Raw genomic sequence first — 22,513 nt, 5'->3', positions numbered from 1 at the left:
AGCTTTTATTGGGGATCACTATCACACAGTCATTTCTCCATGAGTAGCTTCCTAACTCATCAGAAATCTGTCGACTTTAAATTCTTTTTTACAAAAGCACAAAATGGAGTTCTGGTACCAAGGGATTTAACCTGATGGGAAGAAAATTTTTTTATTATTGAAATCAAGGAGATAATGCAAAAATTACCTCAACCAAATGTATGAACAAGTAATCACTTACATAATCATAGTTTCTTGTTGGCAGCTTCATTAACGTTTTACTTACCTCAAATACAGCACAAAAACAAATTGCTTTTTGCTTCATGATCAGGCTTTCCTTCCTTATCTGGATTTCTAATAGAGAGATAGAAAGATATGATCTTCTATGGGTAATGTACTCTGTATTATGCTGGGTCTCTCTAATGTCCCCATAAGAATAAGATTTACTGGTTTAAAAAAAAGAAAAATATTGTATATTCCTGCATTGCATTTCAGATTTCTATGACTTGAGCATTTCTTTATGGAATACAATTCATATAATCAAAATAAAAACTTTGGGGCATTCCTCATTAAGTGAGAGTGATAGATTGAACCTAAAAATTATTACTAGATAGTATTTAGGTGTGTGGATAATAGGATTCTGGTCTGGTACCACTCCTCTGAGAATAGACCAGCCACTAGCCCCAACCCCCTGCTCCTCTCCTATCAAGAATCAAAGCCTCCCTTGGAAAAGGGTTAGTGGAGACTAGAGGTATCTATTTATGCCTCCCAGCAAGGCACATTTAGATAGACCCATGTGGACACAGATAACCTACATGGGCAAAGTACATCATGCAAATCCCTACTACATGTTAATTCTTCCTCTTCACAACTTCTCCTCTTCTTCCCTCCATCTCTTCCTCTATGAGAACAATTTTAGTAAATTTTGGCTCTCCTTTAGAAGAATTTAAGTCATCTCGCCCGCAAGTAACCAAAGATACCACTAAACAAGTTGAACATAGAGTAGGTATACTGTAGGAAAATAAAGACATAAATGAGACTTGCCTTTTTGATCTATGATAAGGTTAAAGGTATTCTCTTCTTTTCTCAGACAGATGACTATCCTTTATCCTGTACAGAAGCAAAATCCTTTCAATGATAAGGAAAGTCTAAGTAATGTGGGTAGAACTGAAGAACTTTGCTGATGAGTACAATAGTGTTCTCATGCAGCAGAAAGATAGTTGTCCCTCTGATTGGAGGGCTGATGGCTGGAGCAAAAACCTTCTCCTTAAGCCTTCTTCAGAGAGAGCTCAGAAGCCAGCAATTCTTTATTTCCCACCAGCTTCACTTCTTGGGTTGGACCCCGCTGTCATCATACCCCTGCTCTGGGTACCTTTTCTCTGCCCTCTCCTCCCCTTTTGTGTGTTGTCTTCCCCATTAGATTAAAAGGTCTTTGAGAGCAGGGACTTTTTTCTTATTTGTGTCCCCAAAATTTAGCATAATGTCTGCCATATAATAAATGTTTATTATATTGTACACAGAATCAAAGAAGCAAGACTATTTTGAGAAAACTCAGACAGCAAAAGATTAGCATTACACTTTGTAAATTGGTATCAGTCCTTCAGTAAGACTGGAACTCCAGACATTTGAGTATAATCTCTACCAGTGCACATTGAAATCAATTCATGCGTGGTGGTAGCATGATTAGAAGGCAATTAGAAAACAACCTGTCAGTGTTTGTGGACTTAACACTCAAAAATGAACTAGCAGTGTGATATAATGCAAACTTGACCTTTATTAGGAGCTCCTTTGAAGAAAAGGAACATAGTACCTCGGTACTGTTTTTTGGTCATATCACATCACTTAGAATGTTGTGTCCATATCTGGGCATAACCCACTTTGAATCTGCAGACATCCTTAGGAGGCTAAATAGAAAAGTGTATGACCTTGAATCCATGTCTTATATGGATCATTTGAAAGAACTGGGAATATTTAGCTGGATACTTAGTTTCATATTTGTCTGGAAGTCTCAGAGAGAAATCTTGAAGTATTTGAGACTCAGAAAAGACTGAATTTGTTTTGCCCCAGATTAAATCAGGAATAGGGAGTGAAAGTTGGAAAGTGATGAATTCAAACGTTATGTCAGAAACAACTTCTTAATGAGTAGATCCATATAAAAGTGGAATCTCATCCCTTGAGATGTAGTAGAACTGGATTTCCCTCCATTGATGGTTCTCAGATAGAGATGGATGGCCATTTAAATGTATCTTATACCATGAATTCCTTTTGGAAACAGGTTGGCCTAGATAGTTGCCGAATTTTCTTCTAGTTCCAAAATTCTTGTGATTGACATACTTGGATTTTATGTCTATGTCCTCCCATGCATCTTCATCCCATGCATCTTTTAAAGGACCCTCCCAATGTGCAATGTGATAGAAGCCTCCCTCTTGATCTTCTCCTTATTTCATGGATACCAATAAAATACTTTGTGCATAATTATTCTTTGCTTTTACTATGTAACCAAAACACTTGCTTTTATAATTACACACATACTTTCTGATGTATTTTGCCCTATTTCTTGTCTACAGGTCTTTTGGGGTAATGCACTTTCTACTATGCTGGCTCTCTCTAATGGTCCCATGAGGATAAGACTTATTGGTAAAAAAAGAAAAAGAAAAGATATTGTATATTCCCACATTGCAGTTCAGATTTCTATGATGTGAGCATTTCTTTATGGAATACAATTCATATTTTAGCCAGCTAGGTGGCTCAGTGGATAAAATATTAGACCTAATATCAGGAAGACTCAAGTTTAAAACTGGAAAACTGGGCTCAACACTTAATGGCTGTTTGACCCTGGTCAAGTCACTTAATTTCAATTTGACTCAGTTACTCATTTGCATAATTAGAATAATAATAGGATCTAAATCTAAAGGATTGTTGGGATAAAAATGAAATAATATTTGTAAAGCATTTTGTGAACTAAGGGCTATATAAGTCCTAGTGATGATGATATCTTTCTAGTTAGTACTATAAACTGCAAAAACAACAAATACCTATTCCATTTTTTAACTTAAAGAAACTTATGTATTTCTCCTTGCAAATTGTTCTTGCTTTGAATTGCCTTCCCCTAGCCACCCATTCATTGCCAACTCTTTGTATAAATTGGACAGGAACAAAAAACAAGTTTGAAATTAAGAGTATGAGAATTAGGAACTATGAAAGAAAGGAAGGAATTTATTTTGTCTGAACATGTCATATAATTGTTACTTTTAATTTAATGGATGTTAAACAAGAAATAATGAGTTAAATCAGTACCTCCCTCCCCCATTTGCAGGAAAGGGGAAAAAAGAGATTTCATGAAGATGATAGTGGATGGGAAACTTCAAGGGGGTGATTAGAGAAGATAATAGGAATTAATAAAGCCCTATGGGAATCATTCTCCCTAGTTTGTTTCCAATTGGCTTTGACCCAATATAACACGAATTGAAATCTCAAAATGTTTCCAAATGTATAGATTATACTAGGGGAAGTTGGTTACTTGGTTACTTGATGACAGATGGAATGAGGTCCTAATCAATTATTTCAGTTTTTCAAGATGTTTTGTTAATGACTTCTACTGTTGAGTTCTTGATACAAGAAAATGTTAAGTATAGTATTCCTTTTCTAAAGGGGTTGTGCTCTGACACACATAAAATTATTATTATCAGTTTCATCAAGGATAAGATGGAATGGTTCTGCTAATAAAATGTAAAAGTCTAAAAAAGATTTTTATTTTCTCTTTTCTCCTTGATCATTAGTGGATTAGACTTAAAAAATTAATATAATTGCACGCCTCTCCAGGAATAATAATAATAACTTCACATCATTAGGATGACGTACTGGAATTGGCCTGAATAGGATTTTCAATCTAGGTTTAATTTGGTAGAAAAACTAACTTGAGATTAGATTAACGGTTTCCATTTTTCATTTTTGTCTAGCTACTCAGTGTTTCCATGTACTATGAATATTTCTAATGTACTATATATAGGATAATCAGGATTCTTGATAGATGGGTGAATGAATGAATGAAAGAATGAATGACACTTATACTAAATAAGCTTTATGTCACACAGATCATACATTTCCTTTTTGTAGATGTAAATATCTGTGACTCAAAGGCAGCCAACTCATTAGATCACATACAAATAATAGTGTCTTTTTAATCATGTATTTCCTGACCTAACTGCCTGGAAATATTTAGTTGCCCTGGAAAGCTAATGGATTTTAAAATACAGTTTAGCTTAATCATTGTATTAGTTACAGAATCATATAACCTCAAAATGTTGTTGTGTCCCATATGTGCTATTTGCCAAGACTGAAAAAAGTTTGCTGAAAGAATTGAGATCTTTCCTTGGGGGCTAAAAGAAATCAGATTTTCTGATCATTCTTTTGTTCTTTTTTCAAAAAATTCAGTGACCAAAATGTTCAATCTCTGAACAATTCTGGTTAATCAAAATTTCCTCATATATTCCATTTTTAGATGTGGAATTCAAGTACTGGTCATTAAAAGCTCAGTTTATGAGCCATGGTTATGGGCTTTTTTGCAGCCCAGCAGAGCTCCCAGAGGTAAACAGTTGGTTGTAGGTTTCAGTACAGGTAATATTATGAATGGTAATATTTTTAATCATGAGTCTGGAAGTATTTTATGATGGCAAATACTGATTAAATTTCTCTGCAACCAATCAGCCAGTCAGCCATAATTATGGGACACCAACAGAATGCAATATTGCATGAGGCACTTTTAAGTATCATTCTGCTAAATTCTGAACTGTAGTTGGCATAAAACCTTCAACTCAATTCAATACATATTTATTAAACACCTACTATATGCTGAGTTATCAGCCTACAAAGAAAAAAATGAAACAAGGAGTTTATATCCTCCTGGAAGCATACAGCATGTATAGGGTTAGGCTAGCCAGTCAGTTAACAAGAATTTATTAAATTCTTACTGTGTGCCAGGAACTTATAGACCAGACCTGAGATTTCCTTGGTACCAGAAAATCCCAAAGTGAGGCAACACCTTCTCTACAGCTTATCAACTTAGAATGTTGCCTAGAATACTGAGAAGTTAAACAACTTATTTGAAATGATTTGTCTTGCAAGTGTAAGAGGTGAGTCTTTAACTCAGATCCTCTTGGCTTCAAGAGTGGAGTTTTATCCCCAATACCACACTGCTACTATACAACAATGTATATTGTTTTGTTGTTAAATGTTAAGTTGTTTTCAGTCATGTTTAACTCTTCATATCTCTATTTGGGGTTTTCTTGACAAAGATGCTAATTTGACATGTCTTTCTCCAGCTCATTTAACAGATGAGGAAACTGAGGCAAATAGGATTAAGTGACTTGCCCAAGGTCACACAGCTAATAGATATCAGAAGCCAGATTTGAATTCAGGAATATGAGTCTTCCTTTCTCTAGCTCCAGCACCCCATCCATGTGCCACATGATGTATAGAGGAAAAAAAAAAGAAAGAAGTTAGAAATGAATGAGCACAACCAATCAATAAATGAGGCCAGGAAAAGCTTTGTATTGGAGGTAGCCACAGGGCTGAGCCTTAAAGGAATTTTAAAAAGCAAAGAAGAGGAGAGAGTGGATTAACAGTGGAGAGCTATAATTCCATAGCTTTTTTTTTTTTTTAACTTAGGTCAAACCCAGGTGTCTTGGTAGGCAACTGATTTAGAGAATGGTTGGACTAGGGGGTGTAATCTCCTTAGGGGAAGTACTCTTACCTCCATGAGTGAGTGCATGTTAGTCCTGGGAACACTTGGCCATTTAATAAAGGAATCAGACCCTCTGTAAAGCCAGTGCCCTGGGGTAAAGCCCTGTTCACTCAGTACTAATTATAGCACTGCATTCCAGGCATGGGTTACTACCTGTAATCTTCAGAGACTAATCTGCATCATTGTTTCTGAGTGCCTCAAATTCATTTTTAATTCTAAGTAAGATTTGGGGCATCTTCTACTTTCTCAGATAATAATCATTTTATCCTTGTCATCTGCCCTTCTGGGAATCCCAATGTTAAAATATAGCAAAGGACCTTTTTAGGACATTAGTTGCATCATGGTTTGTATATGTTTACAAGAATGTGGATTTTCAGTTACTTCAACTAAAAGAAGCCAATCTGTGAGGCCATTTTCTTTTCAACATAGTGATGCCTTTTGCTTTTATGCCACTTTTATTTGTAAATATAAACCAGCCACCAGTATTCCCCCTTGCCCATTAGCAAGCCATCCTTTTCTCATGCCTTATAATAAAGAATTTTTTTTTTTGGAGAAAGAGTGGGGGAAATGCTTGGCAAAAGCCAATCCAACTGTCTTTACAATGAATGCAAAATTTTGTACCCAAAGTATAAATACCTCTGCAAAGAAGAGAGGCTGGAACAAACATTTATCTAGCACTTCCTTTTTGTCCAGTAATATGCTAAGAGCTTTATAAATGTCTCCTTTGATCTTCATAACAACCCTCTGAGATATCATCTGAGTCAGATGTTTCTGTTATGTTATTATTCCTGCAGAGACATGCAATTTTATTATTACATCCGTTTTACAGTTGAGAAACAGAGGCAGATCGAGGGTAAGTGATTTGATCAAGGTCACACAATAAGTCTAAGGCTGAATTTGAACTCCAGTCTTCCTGACTCCAGGCTCAACACTCCCACTCAGCTTTTCACTTAAAAGTCTCTAAAAACAAAGACATTTGCTTGAGGAAATTTGAGGAGCAAAGCTATAAACCCAGACATATTCCTATTGTGTGACAATAGAAGTAAAATTATTAAGTTCTGCAGATTCCTACTTAATGACCCTTTCAGAAATTTATGAGCTTAGCTTGATTTTGGATTTATATAAGTAACGGGAAAGGCGGTTCAGAGGACTTGATGTTAAAGGGGGATGTTGTCCTCCTTGGGATATGAAGAAGTGGAGATTTGCCTCTATCTCCACCTGCAATTATTATCCTTAACAGATTCCTTTTGTATTGTAGCCAGAGTCTCCTTCCCTATTCCCCTGCCCAGAGCCTCAGAATGTGCATTTCTGCATGTGGGAGTGTGACTGGGAAAGGTGGCAGTTGTTCTGGCCATTACCCATATGTGATAAATTGCTTAGTAATCTCTGCCTCGACGTCGTGCATACGCTGTGAGTGTTTAGGGCACTGCAGCTTGGGATCGTTTCCAGTCTTTCATAAATAACCATTAATCTGCCCCCTTTTCATCCAATTCTGCCTGCTGGAAATTGCTCCGTGCTGATCCAGTAGTGCATTAAAACCCCAATCCAGGTGGTATTAAAGGGATAAATGAACCACAGAGAAGAGACTCTTGTTCTGGATTTTTACTAAGGCATTTTTATCCTTTTTTTTCTTTCTCCAAATTCAGGAAATAAACAGTTTAAGATGGATTTTGGAAAAGCATATTTTTGCTTTTGTGAACAGCCCCTATGCTGGAAAGGGCTTGAGTTTTGAAAATTAAGTTTTAGCTTTCGCAGCTCTGATACTCATTGCATTCTTGCTACTTTTGTATGATGCAGAGATAGTATAATGACCTTATTGAAATGATGCCTTTTTCCATGAAATTGTTGCCTCTCAGGAAAAAAAAAATATACTAAAAATATTTTATTTATTGTCATTTGCTGTGATCATGTGTATTGAAAATAAAATATGTACAGAGAAATTCAATGTAAACCGAAGATTGAAAGCCTAAGAGCATGACTTTGTCTGTGAGGGTTTGGGAAGGAATATTTCTTTGTGGGTATCATGATCAGTTTCACAAAAGAAGGCTCAGTTTTCTCAGAATCAAATTATTCTTTTGATCAATGTGGACTTTTTCTAAGTTAAAATTCAAATACTTTTTTTGGTTGTCTCACTCATTAAGAAACATTTTTTTGAATGGTCAGTTTTTGTTTCCCTCTCCAAAACAAAAGAGAACCTATTTAAATAATTTTCTTAAGTGACCCAGGATTGTTCTGTGAAATTTGTAAAGGACCTATCATGTCATGTGCTCTGTAGAATAAATACATAGAAAGATAGTGTTTCACAGTATATCAAAAGAAAAGTAACTTAAAAGGGAGGAGTGTTTTCAGGGTGACCTTGAAGATATTATAAGAATCACTAGAATGAATGTCAGAAAGGAGATTAAGGACAAAGAGAGATCTTCTTTTACCTGGCAGTTGCAAAAGGTACAAATGGTAAAAAACAAGAACATTATCTGACTCAGAATAAAATGCCGATGCTGAAATGTAAAGAAGAATTAAGTGTAGCTTCAAGAACCTTGTCAAGGTTAATACAAAAAAAACACAGGAAAATCAGCATACACCCCACAAACTCAATCATTTGCTTCCAAATGGCTTATTTTCAAAAGCTAAGATGTCAATTCCCCATCCCTACATGTAGAATTGACAGCTTCTCCTCCCATTAGCATTAATGAGCTACCCACTTAAATCCACCCCCCAACATCAACAAAAGAACCAAAAACAACCCCTCCTACTCTCTGTTTTGTTTCTGTATATACCAAATGTTGGCTATTTACTTAATCAGTGTAAATTCATTGGCTATGGTGCATATTACCTTCCATAGCTAAAAATGACTTCTCATAGGAATTAGTGTTAAAATGTAATTTTAATCATCTGTCAAAATACGTTAAATAATCATTACTCACCAGCAGACTGTTAGGAAATACACTAAATCTTGGTGAACATGTGACCTCTGCAACTGAGGCATTTTCTAAAAAATTAGAGTTGAAAAGGAGCTTGACAGCTTGCTTAATCTAATTCCTTTCTTCCAGAGAACTTCACATAAACAGTTCTTGAAGAGTGGTTTAAAAAAACAATAGAGACAGAATCATTTCGGGTCACCTATTTCTCAATTGCTGTCCTCATCAGAGTCCCTGTTCTGGTTAGCATGCTTCTTTCCTATTCATGGCTTGGTGGCTGAAACTATGGATTAAGGTGGGGTAGAAAAAACTGGGGGAGTTATGTTCTAAAGCCAGACCTAATTCAGACCACTCCGGTAGTTCAAGCTTGGGATTGGAATGAAACAGGACGGACGTAGATCACCTAATATTTAACAAAAAAGAAATTGATTTCACCATAGCATGAAAAGGATGTTCATCAAGCAAGGGGCATTGATTTGGTTGGGTGGGGGCTTCTCTCTTTCTGTATTTCTCTTATTGGTAAACCAGAAAGCTTAATTAACAGTTAGAACCTTACTCCTTGCAATTAAGTTTTAAGATCATTTCATTACCTTTGGGAGAGGAAGGGAAGAGAGAAGAGTGAGAGGGAGAATAGTCTAGCTTTTATGCATTAGATTTTGCTCCTACTATAGAGTTTATATTTAAAGGACTCTTTCCCCCAAAACACTCAAGTATAAGTTCCCCATGACTATTTCTATTTCTTCTGGTTTTCTCTCATCATAAATCATATCATATTAGTAGGCTGTGATTTTTTCCCCATCCATCTTGGTAAAGTCAGCTACCTTATAGTTGAGAAGATTTGAAGCCAAAAGAAAAATGATGGGATGCTAGTTCATTTATTCATTCAAAAATGTTTAACATCTGCTGTGTGCAGAATGGGCAGCTGGGTAGCACAGTGGATAGAGTGCCATGCTTAGAATCAGGAAAGCTTATTTTCTTGAGTTCAAATCCAGCCTCAGACATTTATTAACTATATGACCCTGGGAAACTCACAACTTCATTTGCCTCAGTTTCCTCATTATTAAAATGAGCTGGAGAAGAGCATAGAAAACCACTCAAGTACCTTTGCCAAGAAAATCCCAAATGGTGTCATGAAGAGTTGGAAACAACTGAAAAATTAATGAACAAAAATAACAACAAAACTGTGCAGAATATTACTTTATATATTGAGAAAGCTACAAAAGAATTTTGCCATTACCAACCCAGCACACCTCACCATACTTTAAAGTCCTAAAATAAATAATCCCAGGTGACTCTGATGAACTTTGAACGATGTTTTTAAAAATATTTCATTACTTTCTTTAATTCTCTTTAAATATCTAATCACAATGTCTTCAGAAATTCATTCTATTCAATTGAATCTCTCCTGTTGCAGGTAAAATCTTTTATTTTAAGGTGTTCTTTATGAAAATATTGAGAATAGCTAATTATCATTGTTATAATTTCCAAGTTTTAAAATGTGATTTATGTATAAAACAAGATTATACTTTAAAAAATCATTTCAAAATTTGTTAAGCACTTTAGTCTATGAACAACCCTACATTTGGTGCTAGAGAAAACAAAGTTGAATAAACTATATTTCCTTCCTTCTTGAAGACATAGACTAGCATGGTGTGGGAAAAGTACTTGATAAAATCTAAAGGTCTGGGTCCAGCTGTGGCAGTTAATGGGGAATGTTACCTTGAATAAGTCCCTTAACTTCTCCAAATCTTGGTTTCCTTCTCTGTGAAGTGGGAATACTTTTTTTTCCCTGTAGACCTCACAGAATTATTGTGAGGACAAAGCTTTTGGTTAATCTTTAAGTGCCCTGTTTTTGTTGTTCAGTAATTTCAGTTGTATCCTACCCTTTGTGATCTCATTTGGGTTGTTGTTGGATTGGGTTTTTTTGTTTTTTTTGTTTTATTTTTGGTGGGGGAGGAGGGGGTTTGGCAAAGATTCTAGAGTTGTTTGTCATTTCCCTCTTCAGCTCATTTTACAATGAGGAAACTAAGGTAAACAGGGTTAATTGATTTGCTCATGCTTATACAACTAGGAAGTGTTTAAGGCAAGATTTGAATTTAGGTCCTCTTGTGTCTAGAGCTTGCACTCTGTCCTAGGTGCTACCTTGCTGCAATAAGGAGGACAACAACACAATGTTATATAAATGTAAATTGTGATTGTAATTGTATTGTGTACATTATGCTTATAATGTAAAAAAGGATTGAGCCTACATATAGATTTCTGTAATGCAAAAAAAAATATGATAAATGCATTAGAAAGTTTGAAGTAAAAGTGCTAGGAGAGGAGGTGAGGAATGGGTGGGATAGGTCATTTTTGCCCGCGGACTTCAGGGAAGGCTTTCTTCCTAAAGTAGGTAGCATTTGAGATGGACATGGGAATAGGAGACACACTTCATACATAGGAAATAGGCATAAATACAACCTATATTATAGTACCTGCCATCTTGATGAAGAGGAGGGAGGAAGGAAAAGATCATGGACTGTAAAATGTCAAAATGATTATTGAAATTGTATCAAAATATAAACTAGAAAAAATATAAAAACAAAACATGTATTATCCAAAAAAACAAACAAAAGAAATAAGCAAGATAGTATGTGGTAGGTGCATTTAAAAGAAGGAAAAGGTGCTATCTGATGTTCCTCTAGGATAATTAAATATTTTTTCTTTTGTCTTATAATTGGGTTTATTTTATTCTATTTCATTCTTAATATTTCTCTCAATGTTAGTTAAAATGTTATTCCTATCCTACCCAGCTCCTCCTTTATCTTTCCTTCTTCTAAGATTGTCACTTGGAAATGGAAACTCTTTCCAGATCATCTGGACTATTGATAAAAATGTCAAGCAAGTACAGGGCTGAAGGTTGTATCTGGTGAAATAATAACATTTATCATGTTGGGGGTCTCTGGATATGGACCATTGGTAAAGGTCCCTTGAATATGAGTTCCCAACTAATGATGGTCATACTCCAAAGTCAACCATACTTTCCAGTGATTTATCAATGAGAATAAAATATAAGCAGAGACAGTATAGATTAATGAATCAAAGGAGTGTCCTGGAGTAGTAAATCCCATCTCTACACAGTGCTCTATGAACTTGACCACATCACTCTTGAAACTCCAGGAAACTCTTCAAAAATATAAACTCCAAGCAAGTCATTAAAGTAATCTCAACACAGATGAAATCACTGGTCCAGATTAAAAATAAGAATAAGAACACTCAATAAAATGTTAAAGTCTGTCTTTGAAATTGAATGGCAGAACATCCAAGACATTGAGGATTGGATTGAAAATCAGATAAATTCTTGAATTATGGTTATGCCCTTGGGCAACTGTGGGAACCATTTAAATACTCTTTCTTTGCAACAACTGCCTCTCCAAACTAAAATGAGACTCAGGTTAGATGGCTTTATATAGTGGAGAGAGAAACCTAGTCTTAGAGTCAGGAAAACCTGGACTTCAGTCTTGTTTCATCTGCTCACTAGCTTTGTGACCCTGTGTAGGTCAGTGAACTTTTCTCAGCCTCATTTTCTTTTTCTGTCAAAAGGGGATGATATCATTAGTATTACCTCACAGGGTTATTGTGAGGAACAAGAGATTTAATGTAGACAATGGCTTCATGAATCTAAAAGTGCCATACAAATGGTAACTATCATTATTGTCATTATTATTGGAATCCTTATCATCAGATATTACTCATAAAGAGTTTGATGCTCTCTTCTAACAGTTGTTGATTAAATAGAAAGTGCTCTGGTATTATCCTATGAGTAATTGTTATTCTTAACCCTGACACTTTTCCCTCTATTTATAGGGACGGAATTTAGCATCTGGGGAGATTGGCTTCTTTCCTAGTGAAGCAGTTAAGCCTTGTCCATGTGTAAGTACATATATTTAATTTTTTTTCCAATGTTATTGTTTGTTCAAGAACATCCAGGGGAAATTGGTCAGCTTCACCAGAAATTTTATTAATCATGCCTTCTGGGAATCGTATTATTTCTTTGTTCTTTGCATTTGAATGTTATGTCCAATGTTATTTAAAATTGCAACAGTGATATGCTTCCATTAGCAGATTGAAATTTTAAACTGTTAAGGAAATATTCACAGGAAGCAAATTTAACTTCAGGGAATTTATGAAATTAGATTGTCCAGAGAGCTTTTATTTTAAAAGAAATAAGCCAAAGCTTACAGAATAAATGCATTGTACAAATTGTGTTTTTCTCCAGTGAAGTGAGAATGGTTTGATTTTAATCTATTCCCTCCCCTCCCCCAGTCACTTTTGGTTATACAGAGATATTACACTATAAATAGTATGCTTTTTAAAAAGCAGTATCAAATATATACATTTTTTCTGTGTACATTAACATCTTATTATTGTTTTCTTCAATAACACAGTAAAACGTTCTCAAAACATTAACTGCAGTATGATGCTACCAGTAGAAATTAATGAACAGCAGTACTTATCCTAATGAAGTTAAGGAAAAATTCAACTTTGTAGAGGAAACAGAGATGGATGCTATTATTTCCAATTAAATTAAAGTTCTTCAAAAATGCCACCATCTTTCCAGGCTTATGAGCTATTATACTGGAATTGATTACTATGACCTCCTGTTAACAGGCTTAAAGTCTTCTGGACACTAACATTGTAATATTTTTTTAATTTAACTTTTATTAAGGGTTTATTTTTGTATGTATGACTATTTCTGGCTATATTATTTCCCCCACTATAGCTCCCTCTCTCCTTCATTCTTATGCTTTTGCTTATTTTGTTGTTGTTTATTTTTTAATTTGCTTTGAGAATATTTCTCCTTATCTCACATTCACTTTAAGGACAAGGCCAGTTCCAGTCCCTCTTTCAGCAGTCTGGTGGTCCTGTGTTCCTTGACAGTACCAGAAGGCATGGGGCCACCATATTGGAGTGTAAATGGCTCAATATGTTAATGCTAGTCTTAGTGCAAGACACCCAATTTGTTTTAGCCCTATTGCAGTTTCAAAGTCCCAAATTAAAGGGATCTACCAGCTTCAAACTTCTGCAGTGAAGTAGCATAGGTTAAAACAGTATGGCACCAGCCTTGCCTTTAGCACTTATAAAAAGAAGAAAAAAAAGTTTAAAAAAATGAATGCACTGAAACTTTCTGAAAGCTGAACAACCATACTTATCCAAATTAAGTTAAGGGAAAAATTAGCTTTAAAGAGTGAAGGAGGTAGAAAAAAAAAGACACTACCTGACTTTGATCTTTTAAAAACTCTATTAAAAGAAAAAAAGCCACTGGAGTTCCCTATCTGAAATTAACTAAAGCCCCTAACCCCTGAATCTTCTCAGATTGAAAGTTCCCTCCTAGGTTTGGGATTGGTCTTTATATAGACCAATCTGTGCCAGGAAGTAGGGGTTTGTGTGGGGCCCCTCCCTAGCACAGGATTGGTCCAATTCAAGACCAATGCCAGAAAGTAGGGGGTGTGGTCCCTCCCCAACATGGGGGTTGGTCCATTCAAAACCAATTCCACACCAGGAAGTGGGGGGAGGGACCCTAGGGCATGCTGGGGGATGCAGTTTCCCCCACCACAATATTTTAAAACCCACAAGTGGAAATAGAGATGGATGCTATGAAACATTCTCTACCATTCCTATTAACTCCCACCTATATGTACCATGAAAGGAGAAGAGTATATTTCCTTATCACTATTCTGGGACATTCCCTGTTCAATATAATTGTACAGTGTTCTAAAGATTTAGTGGGACTGGATGGTTGTCAATGTTTGGATCCACATCATTGATGGAAATACAGTTCTGTGACCAAAACTAATTATTTTAACCAGTTATTGTTGTTGTACCTAAGTAGGGTCAAAATCCCTTTCCCTGAATCCTGTGAGTCAAACATTTATATATAGACACATGGCTAAGCACACCATCTCCACTCACCTTAGGGATACATTCCAGAGCACTGTAAAACCAAATGGAGAAGATGTCCATTTTTTTCTACCCACTTTCTCTTATCAGCATCTTTAAAGAGACAATGTAAAAGTCCAGCATGGAACTAAATTAAATTTTAAATAATCCTAGGCGGTAGAATTGCCTCTAGGCTCTAAATAAACCATGATTTTGCTAACCAGGTTGAGAGAGAATATCTCAAGTCTACAGAATGATAGCAAATGTGGATTTTGTTTTGTTTTTGTGATATTTGTGACAGAGAGAAAGCATGTTCTAAAGATGCTATATCAGCAAGATCTGGGTTTGGATTTCATCTCTGTCACAAGCTGGCTGCATGACTGTATAAGTCACTTAACTCATGATGCCTCAGACAAGTTTCTAAGATTATAAATTACAGAGAAGGTTCTTGTGTCTAACAATATGACATAAGAAAGTACTTTTATTCCCTATATGGATAAAACAACAGGTTCAATTAAAAAAATGAAAAATAAAAAATATTTTCCCTATGATTGCTGTCCACAGATAGATTTCTTTTCCTTTGAAAACTGCTTATTCTTATCATTTGACCACTGATTAGCTTATTCTCATAAAAATTAAGCCAGTTCCTTATCTCATTTGAATATAAGACTTTTACCAGAAAAAAAAAACAACAACTCCCTTTGAAGATTTTTTCCCCCTTCGGTTTCTTGCTTCCCTTTTAATTTTAATTATATTGGTTTTGTTTGTACCTTTAAAAATTATATAAACAAAATTAGCCATTTTATTTTGTGTGATTTTCTTTATCCCACATTTGGGCATGAGGTGTTCCCTTATCTAAGGATCTGACAGGTAATTGCTTTCTTAAACCTCTAATTTGCTTACTCTATCATTTTTTTTCAATCTAAATCATATATCAGTTTGCAAGTTTTCTTAGTATACTGAGTGAAATGTTTATTGTTACCTAATTACTGCTCTTCAATTTTCCTAACAATTTTTGTCAAATAGTGAGCCCCTCTCTTAGCAGCTGAGGTCTTTTGGTTTATCCACTGGATTCTACTGGATTCATTTGCTTTTGTATGATGTATACCTCATCTATTCCAGTGACTGACCTCTATTTTGTAACCAATTGGAGGTTACTGCTTTGTAATATAGTTTGATATCTGGTAATGGTAGGCTCACTTCTTTCCCACTCACTGCCCCACCCATTATCTCTTTTGAAATTGAACTTTGTTTAGCCCAGATGAATTTTATTTTTATCATTTTTACTTGCTTTAATAAAGTAATTTTTGTTGCTTAAATAGTATGTCACTGAAGAATTAGTTATTTTTAGTATATTGGTATGGCTAAGCCATGAGCAATTAAAATTCATAATTTGGGTTTTTTTCCTTATGTAAAGAATATTTTACAATGGTCTTCATATTGTTGGTGGGTGTATCTTGGTAGATGGACTTCAAAATATTTTACACATCTTATATTGAATGAGATTCTCTTTCTAGATTTTGTTGGAAATATACAAAATGCTAAAAATGAATATGAATATATTTTATAATTTGTAACTGCTGAATTTTATGATTTCTAAAATGAATGTTAATGGGGATTTTCTGCATAATGATGATATTGTTTGCAAAAACTCAAACCAAAACAAAGCAATGAAAAACAATAATTTTGTTCTCTCTTTGTGTTTATTCCTTGGTTCTTTTTCTTATTTTTATACTTAGCATTTCTAGAACTGTTGAAAAAACAGTGTTGTTAGTTTTTTCCCCTTGAAAACATTTTTAATTTCTTTCTGTGTTTTGAATGTATTTGTATAAATGTGGTATCCCTTCAATCTGATGTAAAAGCCTCGAGTTTAGGGAGTGCTTTGCTTTTGTTGTATATCCAGAACATCATGATTTTAGGTGCAAAGAAAGTGTTTGTTACATTGAAGGACACTGTCCTTAAACTTCAAGTTCTGCCTCTGAGATTTGTAAGTTGTATGGCCTTGGACAGAAAGTCTGTTTATTCATCTATAAAATAAAGATGATAAAAATTGTATTATCTTAGAAGGCAACATGCTATAATAGATTGGATAGTTAAGAAGGCTTAGATTCCAATCCTATCTCTCATAAATACTGATTGTGTGATTCCAGGCAGGTTACTTACCTTCTCAGTGTCCTAGGCAATTCTCTTGGTCTATGAATAACAAACTCTATGAAGTGGTCACAGTATTGGAATTCACATTACTTGTTTCCAGTGGGCTGGACCAAATGGCCATATTTTGCATAATGACAACAGGTAGGTGGTGCAGTGAATGGAGCTCCAGGCTTGGAGTCAGGAAGACTAATTTTATGAGTTAAGATCTGTTCTCACACATGTTAATTTAATTGTGGTTGGACTTGAATATTCAAATTGGTGGTCGCCAGGGATTTAATTACTAAATCCCAAAATGATTTATTAAAGTAAAATGCAATTTATGGTAGTTTTATTTTCAATAGAGGGTTTATTTTAAGGAAGTGAGAAAGAGAGAGACAATTCCGGCTTCCTCTGAGCCAGGTAGAAATTCCAAGACCCTAATTAGGGAAAAAAAAGTCTCAAGATGATGGCCTTTCTCAGAGGTTACACCTCTGAGAAAGGCAGGGTTACTAAGTCAGCCTTTCACTCACCAAGGGTGACCTTCTAAAAGGTAATCAGTCTGAGGTCTCCTGCACAAGCTCCTCCAGGGGTCCAGTTCCACAGCCAAGTCCAATTGTCCATCTTCCAATCTCTCCTCCGAGTGAGAGTACTTGAATCTAACTTGAATCAAATATATTTTCAGACCTCTGGTCCTCTTTTTAAGGATCTTTTTCTCTTGTGTAACCTCCTGTAAATTTCACCTCTACCAATCACAGCAGACTATCCTCTCCAGGACTGCCCACTCTTTAGTTCATATCTTCTTTGGTTAGATTATACCTTTTTTGGTTAGTTCACCTTTTGTAATTAGTTAACACCTTTTTTTGTAGTTAAAATGGGTAGATCTACTTCAAATACTGAGTTATCACCTTTTGGGAATTAAAATCTAAAAATAGATTGTGGATTACAATCTAATCTTCCCAATAAAGGAAGAGATAAATACCTTCATTGTTACAATCAGGGGATTACAATTTAATCTTCCCAATAAAGGAAGAGCTAAGTATCTTCATTGTTACCCTTAGGGGAGAGCTAAATCCAATCTTCACAGACATTAAGTCACTGTGTGACCCTTAACAAGTCACTTAACCTTGGTTACCTCAGTTTCCTCCCCTGTAAAATGAGCTGGAGAAGGACATGGCAAACCACTCCAGTATCTTTGTCAAGAAAACCCCAAAGGTGGTCACGGAGAGTCAGACATGATTGAAATGATTGAACAATATTATAATTCCCTTTGGGTGAGAATGATAGCAAATACTAAATTTTTCATGTGTTATTGATGTTTTCCCTCCTTTTAAAAAATCTTTATTATTATGAAACAGTTAAGTGATGAAACTGTTAGAATATGGGAGTTGGGGTCAGAAAGACTGAGTTGAAATTTTGCTTCAGATACTTACTAGCTTTTTTGACCCTGGGTAATAGTGGGAATTCAAATATAGAAAACCATCTGGGGGGATTCATCCTTAGCACTAAACATGTCTTGCAGCAGTATTGTATGTGGCAGAAAAAGTACAAACCTTGGGTAAAGAAAGCTGCTGTATCAAGAGTTCTTCAAACAAATGAAGTATATCACAAGCCTAGTACTTATCCCTTTTATACTAACTACCTTATAGATTCTTTTCAAGGACCAAATGAGATAATGCATGTAAATGATAAAGTACTACCTAAAGGGAGGCCATGATTATAATAGTCTACATTTATGAATAATAATAGCAAAAATCTAATAGCCTACAAATTTGTAAGGTGCTTTATAGGTTATGAATATAGCTATCATCATTAATACTACTATGAAAAAATAATGGAATAGATCATTTTGTAGTTCTGAAATAAATTTAGTATAAGATGGTTACTATTAGAATTTGATGATAGACTATTTTGGGGTTTTTATCTGCTTTGAATATATTAACATATATGTAGATACTTGCTAAAACCAAAATTGTGAATTATATTGGGAATATAGTAAAATAAAAATGAATGATGTATACAATGCAGACCAATTTTAACGTTAGTAACCAGAGGGATATTCTGACCAGAGAGATAAATTGATTCTGCACAACTCTTAACCTAGAAGGGCAAAATATTAATATCCCATCATGACAAATGATTCGGCCAAAGACATGGTAACATCGATCAGATTTTCAAAGTGCTATAACTTTAACTATTATTATTAAGTGTAACAAGCTTCACAACTACTCAGTATTCAGAATGCCTAGGAACAGCATACAGTGCATATAGAAAGACTTGAGGAATGAATGAAAAATTGCTGAATCATGAGAAAAGCTTTTTTGTATCCCAGACTTTTCTCTGCAGCATGGAGTCGATGTCAGCAGTCAGAAAGCAGGATGGCTTTCCGTCCATCAGTGGGTTTCTTTTAATAGAATAAGTGAGACACTTGAAATATCTGATCTATTTACAGAAAACAATATTTTGAGGGTTTTCTCTGTGAGATTCACATAGAAAGCAGAGAAAATGAAATATTTTTCTAGCATTCTGACCCTGTCAGACTCTTAAACCAAAGTTTGTAATTTGCATTAGTCATGGTGGTAAATAATTATTATCTTTGTCCAATAAGATGAAGAGAATATTTGGTACTTATTAATAATTCATATTTTTTCTACGTAGATTCAAATAGTTATATGAGTATATAAATTTCAGCAACCTACACATTTGACCTAATACTCAGCTTTTAGAGATACACTAGTAGGCAAATAATTTAGGTCCTATTTGCCCATCCTACATTATAATTCCTTTTGGGAGAAAATGATAGCATATACTAAATCTTTCATGTGTTATTGATGCTTTTTTTCTTTTTTCTTTTTTAATTTTCATTACTATGAAACATTTAAGTAATGCAATTGTTAGAATACTGAATTTGGAATCAGAAAGACCTGAGTTGAAATCTTGCTTTAGATATACACCAGGTTGTTTTTTGTTTGTTTGTTTGTTTGTTTTTTGGCTTTGGGCAAGTCACTGAATCTCTCTCAGCCTCAGTTTTCTACTCTGAAAAATGGGGATAATAACAGCACCTATCTCTAGGGGTTCTTGTAAGAATTAAAAGAGGTAACATGAAGCACTTTGTAAACCTTAGAGGTTTACCAAAATGCTAGCTGTTACTATCATTGGTGTTGCTGTTATTTCCCCATATAATTTATCCCTTTTATTTTATTTTATTTTATTTTATTTTATTTTATTTTATTTTATTTTATTGCCTTGTATCTAGAGGACATGTTTATAAAATATGGCCCACATTAAAGTAAGTCTTCACTTGGAAATATAGTCATGAAATGGTTCCTATGATGCCCCCAGTTAAGAGCACAACTATCTAGCAATCAGCTAAGGGTCGAGGTCCCGGTTCTGTGCCCAGAAATCTTCCTCTTCCATGTAGCATCCAATGTAGCACTCTCATACTGCAAAAAGACAATTAACCATCCATCCTGCTAAGGAAACTATGTTCAGGGCAGTTCTTTTTCAGTTGTATCCATATCTTTGTGACCCCATTTTGGGGCTTTCTTGGCAAGAATACTGGAATGTTTGCCATGTCCTTCTCCAGCTCTTTTTACAGATAAAGAAACTGAGGCAAACAGGGTTAAGGGATTTGCAAAGAGTCACATAGCTAGGAAGTGTCTGAGGCCATATTTGAATTCAGGAAGAAAAGCCTTCGTGACTAGACTCAATGCCCTGTCCACTGTACCATCTAGCTCCCCAATGGCTATTGAAACTAGAAACAGCAATAAAATCTTCAGTCATTTCTCTTGGCATGTCTGTTTAGATAGGAGACATCTCTTAATAGTTTTAAAGAGGAGAACTGCAGACATGGAAGACACCAACTCATGCCATGACTTTTGCTATCATAGGATGACCACCTCCTCTTCCTTCTCTTCATTTCCTTCTTAAGAGTTCTAAAACTCTTGCCATAATCGAATCATCAGAGCCCTTGTCCTCCAGTCAGAGGACTGATCTCCTTTTTGCTTCCTTTCTTCCCAAACTGGAATCAGATATAAATTCCAAAGATTTTGTACCTGGTGATCAAAAAGTAAAGGAAAGACAAGCAAAATCGACATACGTCTCAGCTACTTCTGATAGTATATGTCTCTTTCCATACCTGTTGTCCACCACCCTAATTTGTTTCATTTTTGATACTCTAGCATCCAGATTGGTCATTGCATTGATCTAAGTTCTGATTTCTTTTAGTGTTGCTATCTGGTATATTCCAAAGAGTATTTCCAAGACTGAACTCCTTAAGCTCCTTTGATATTGGATCTAGGATTTATAAAAGTGAATTAATCATCAGTGTTCAAATATTTACCTTTTGTAACTTTACTGTATTTTGCCTTTTTACATCCTAGGTACCCAAACCAGTAGACTACTCTTGCCAGCCGTGGTAAGTATTTAAAAAATATCTATATCTATATATCTTGTGAAAGTACTATAAATTAGGGTAAAGCCTTTTTGAGAAGGAGGAGTATAGTGATATAAATATTTTCATTTATAACCCCTTCATATACAGGGGATAGTGCCTTGTGTGTGTGTGTGCTTCCCATTATACTGTCAAAAGGTGTCTGTGTATATGTATACGTGCATCCCATGTCTGTTTAGCTAGGAGACATCTCTTAATAGTTTTGAAGAAGAGAACTGCAGACATGGAAGACACCAATTCATGCCATGACTTTTGCTATCATAGGATGGTTCATAACTGCCAAGGAAAGGAACAATGAACATACTCAAATACCAGATGTGTAGCCTAGATTTTGAAAAGCAGATTTCAAAAAGCATCAAGGAAGATCCAGTTGAACAATTCAAAAAAAATCTGACAGTATAATTGTGTGTTAGCTCAGTGAGTGAAAAGGAAGAGTCTAAAAAGCTGGTGTAGACACTTGGGGAGGCGACTGATGAACTAAGATTTTAAAAACCTTGTAGAAAAGATAGAATCTATCAGTCATTATTTAGTAAACCTCTATTGTGTACCAGACACTGTGCTAGACAGACCTCATACCTCAGAATAAATAAATGCAAAAGAAGGCACAAACTTTTCAGAATAGTGTCCAGAATGTTAATGTTCCAAATTAATTGAGGCTTGAAAAAAGAAATGCTAATGAGCCTGAAAAAGATATTTTTAAAGCAATATTTGCAACATTACATACACTTTCAGAAAAAAAAGCGGTGATAACTAGGTGTCTTCAAGGAGCTGCTAAGAAAAGATTTTTCAAGATGATGTCATTTCCTATTTTTGTAAGGTTTACTAGACTGATGAATCAAGCAAGGGACATTTATTTCATAGCATCATTTGACATCTGAATGTATAGAATGTTAAAGATTTTAAGTTGGTAATGGTCAACTAATACTTCTGGATGACCAATTTATGTAGCAAGCAGAAGATTGGACAAAGTGGCCTCTAAGATCTCTTACTGGTCTAAGTTTCTTTTAGTCTATTTGGGCATATGAATAGAATGGAGAAGAGGGGGCAGCTGGGTGGCTCAGTGGATTGAGAGCCAGGCCTAGAGACGGGAGGTCCTAAGTTCAAATCTGACCTCAGACCCTTCCCAGCTGTGTGACCCTGGGCAAGTCACTTGACTTGCCCCCATTGCCTAGCCCTTACCACTCTTCTGCCTTGGAGCCAATCAATACACAGTATTGACTACAAGATGGAAGGTAAGGGTTTAAAAAAAAAAGAATGGAGAAGAAATTGTGGTATAGCAGAAGGAGCAGTGACCTCAAGGTTCCGGAGACCTGTGTTCAAATCTCAGTTCCTGACACTCCCAGCTTGAGTGACCTGTGAGCAGGTGGCTTA

General features: G+C 35.3%; 1 protein-coding gene across 3 annotated transcripts in view; it reads left to right on the top strand.

Annotated features, from left to right (window-relative positions):
- VAV3 (vav guanine nucleotide exchange factor 3) overlaps positions 1 to 22,513 on the top strand; it is a 439,950-nt gene that overhangs the window by 376,411 nt on the left and 41,026 nt on the right. For all 3 annotated transcript variants that reach the window (XM_001372319.4, XM_056819156.1, XM_016429056.2), the window contains exons 21-22: positions 12,487 to 12,552; positions 21,072 to 21,106. In XM_001372319.4, coding sequence (XP_001372356.1) covers positions 12,487 to 12,552; positions 21,072 to 21,106 — 101 coding nt within the window. The remainder of the gene's footprint in view (positions 1 to 12,486; positions 12,553 to 21,071; positions 21,107 to 22,513) is intronic.

The sequence above is a fragment of the Monodelphis domestica genome, chromosome 2, assembly GCF_027887165.1.
Source record: "Monodelphis domestica isolate mMonDom1 chromosome 2, mMonDom1.pri, whole genome shotgun sequence".
NCBI lineage: Eukaryota > Metazoa > Chordata > Mammalia > Didelphimorphia > Didelphidae > Monodelphis > Monodelphis domestica.
This window is presented reverse-complemented; position numbering and strand designations above follow the sequence as displayed.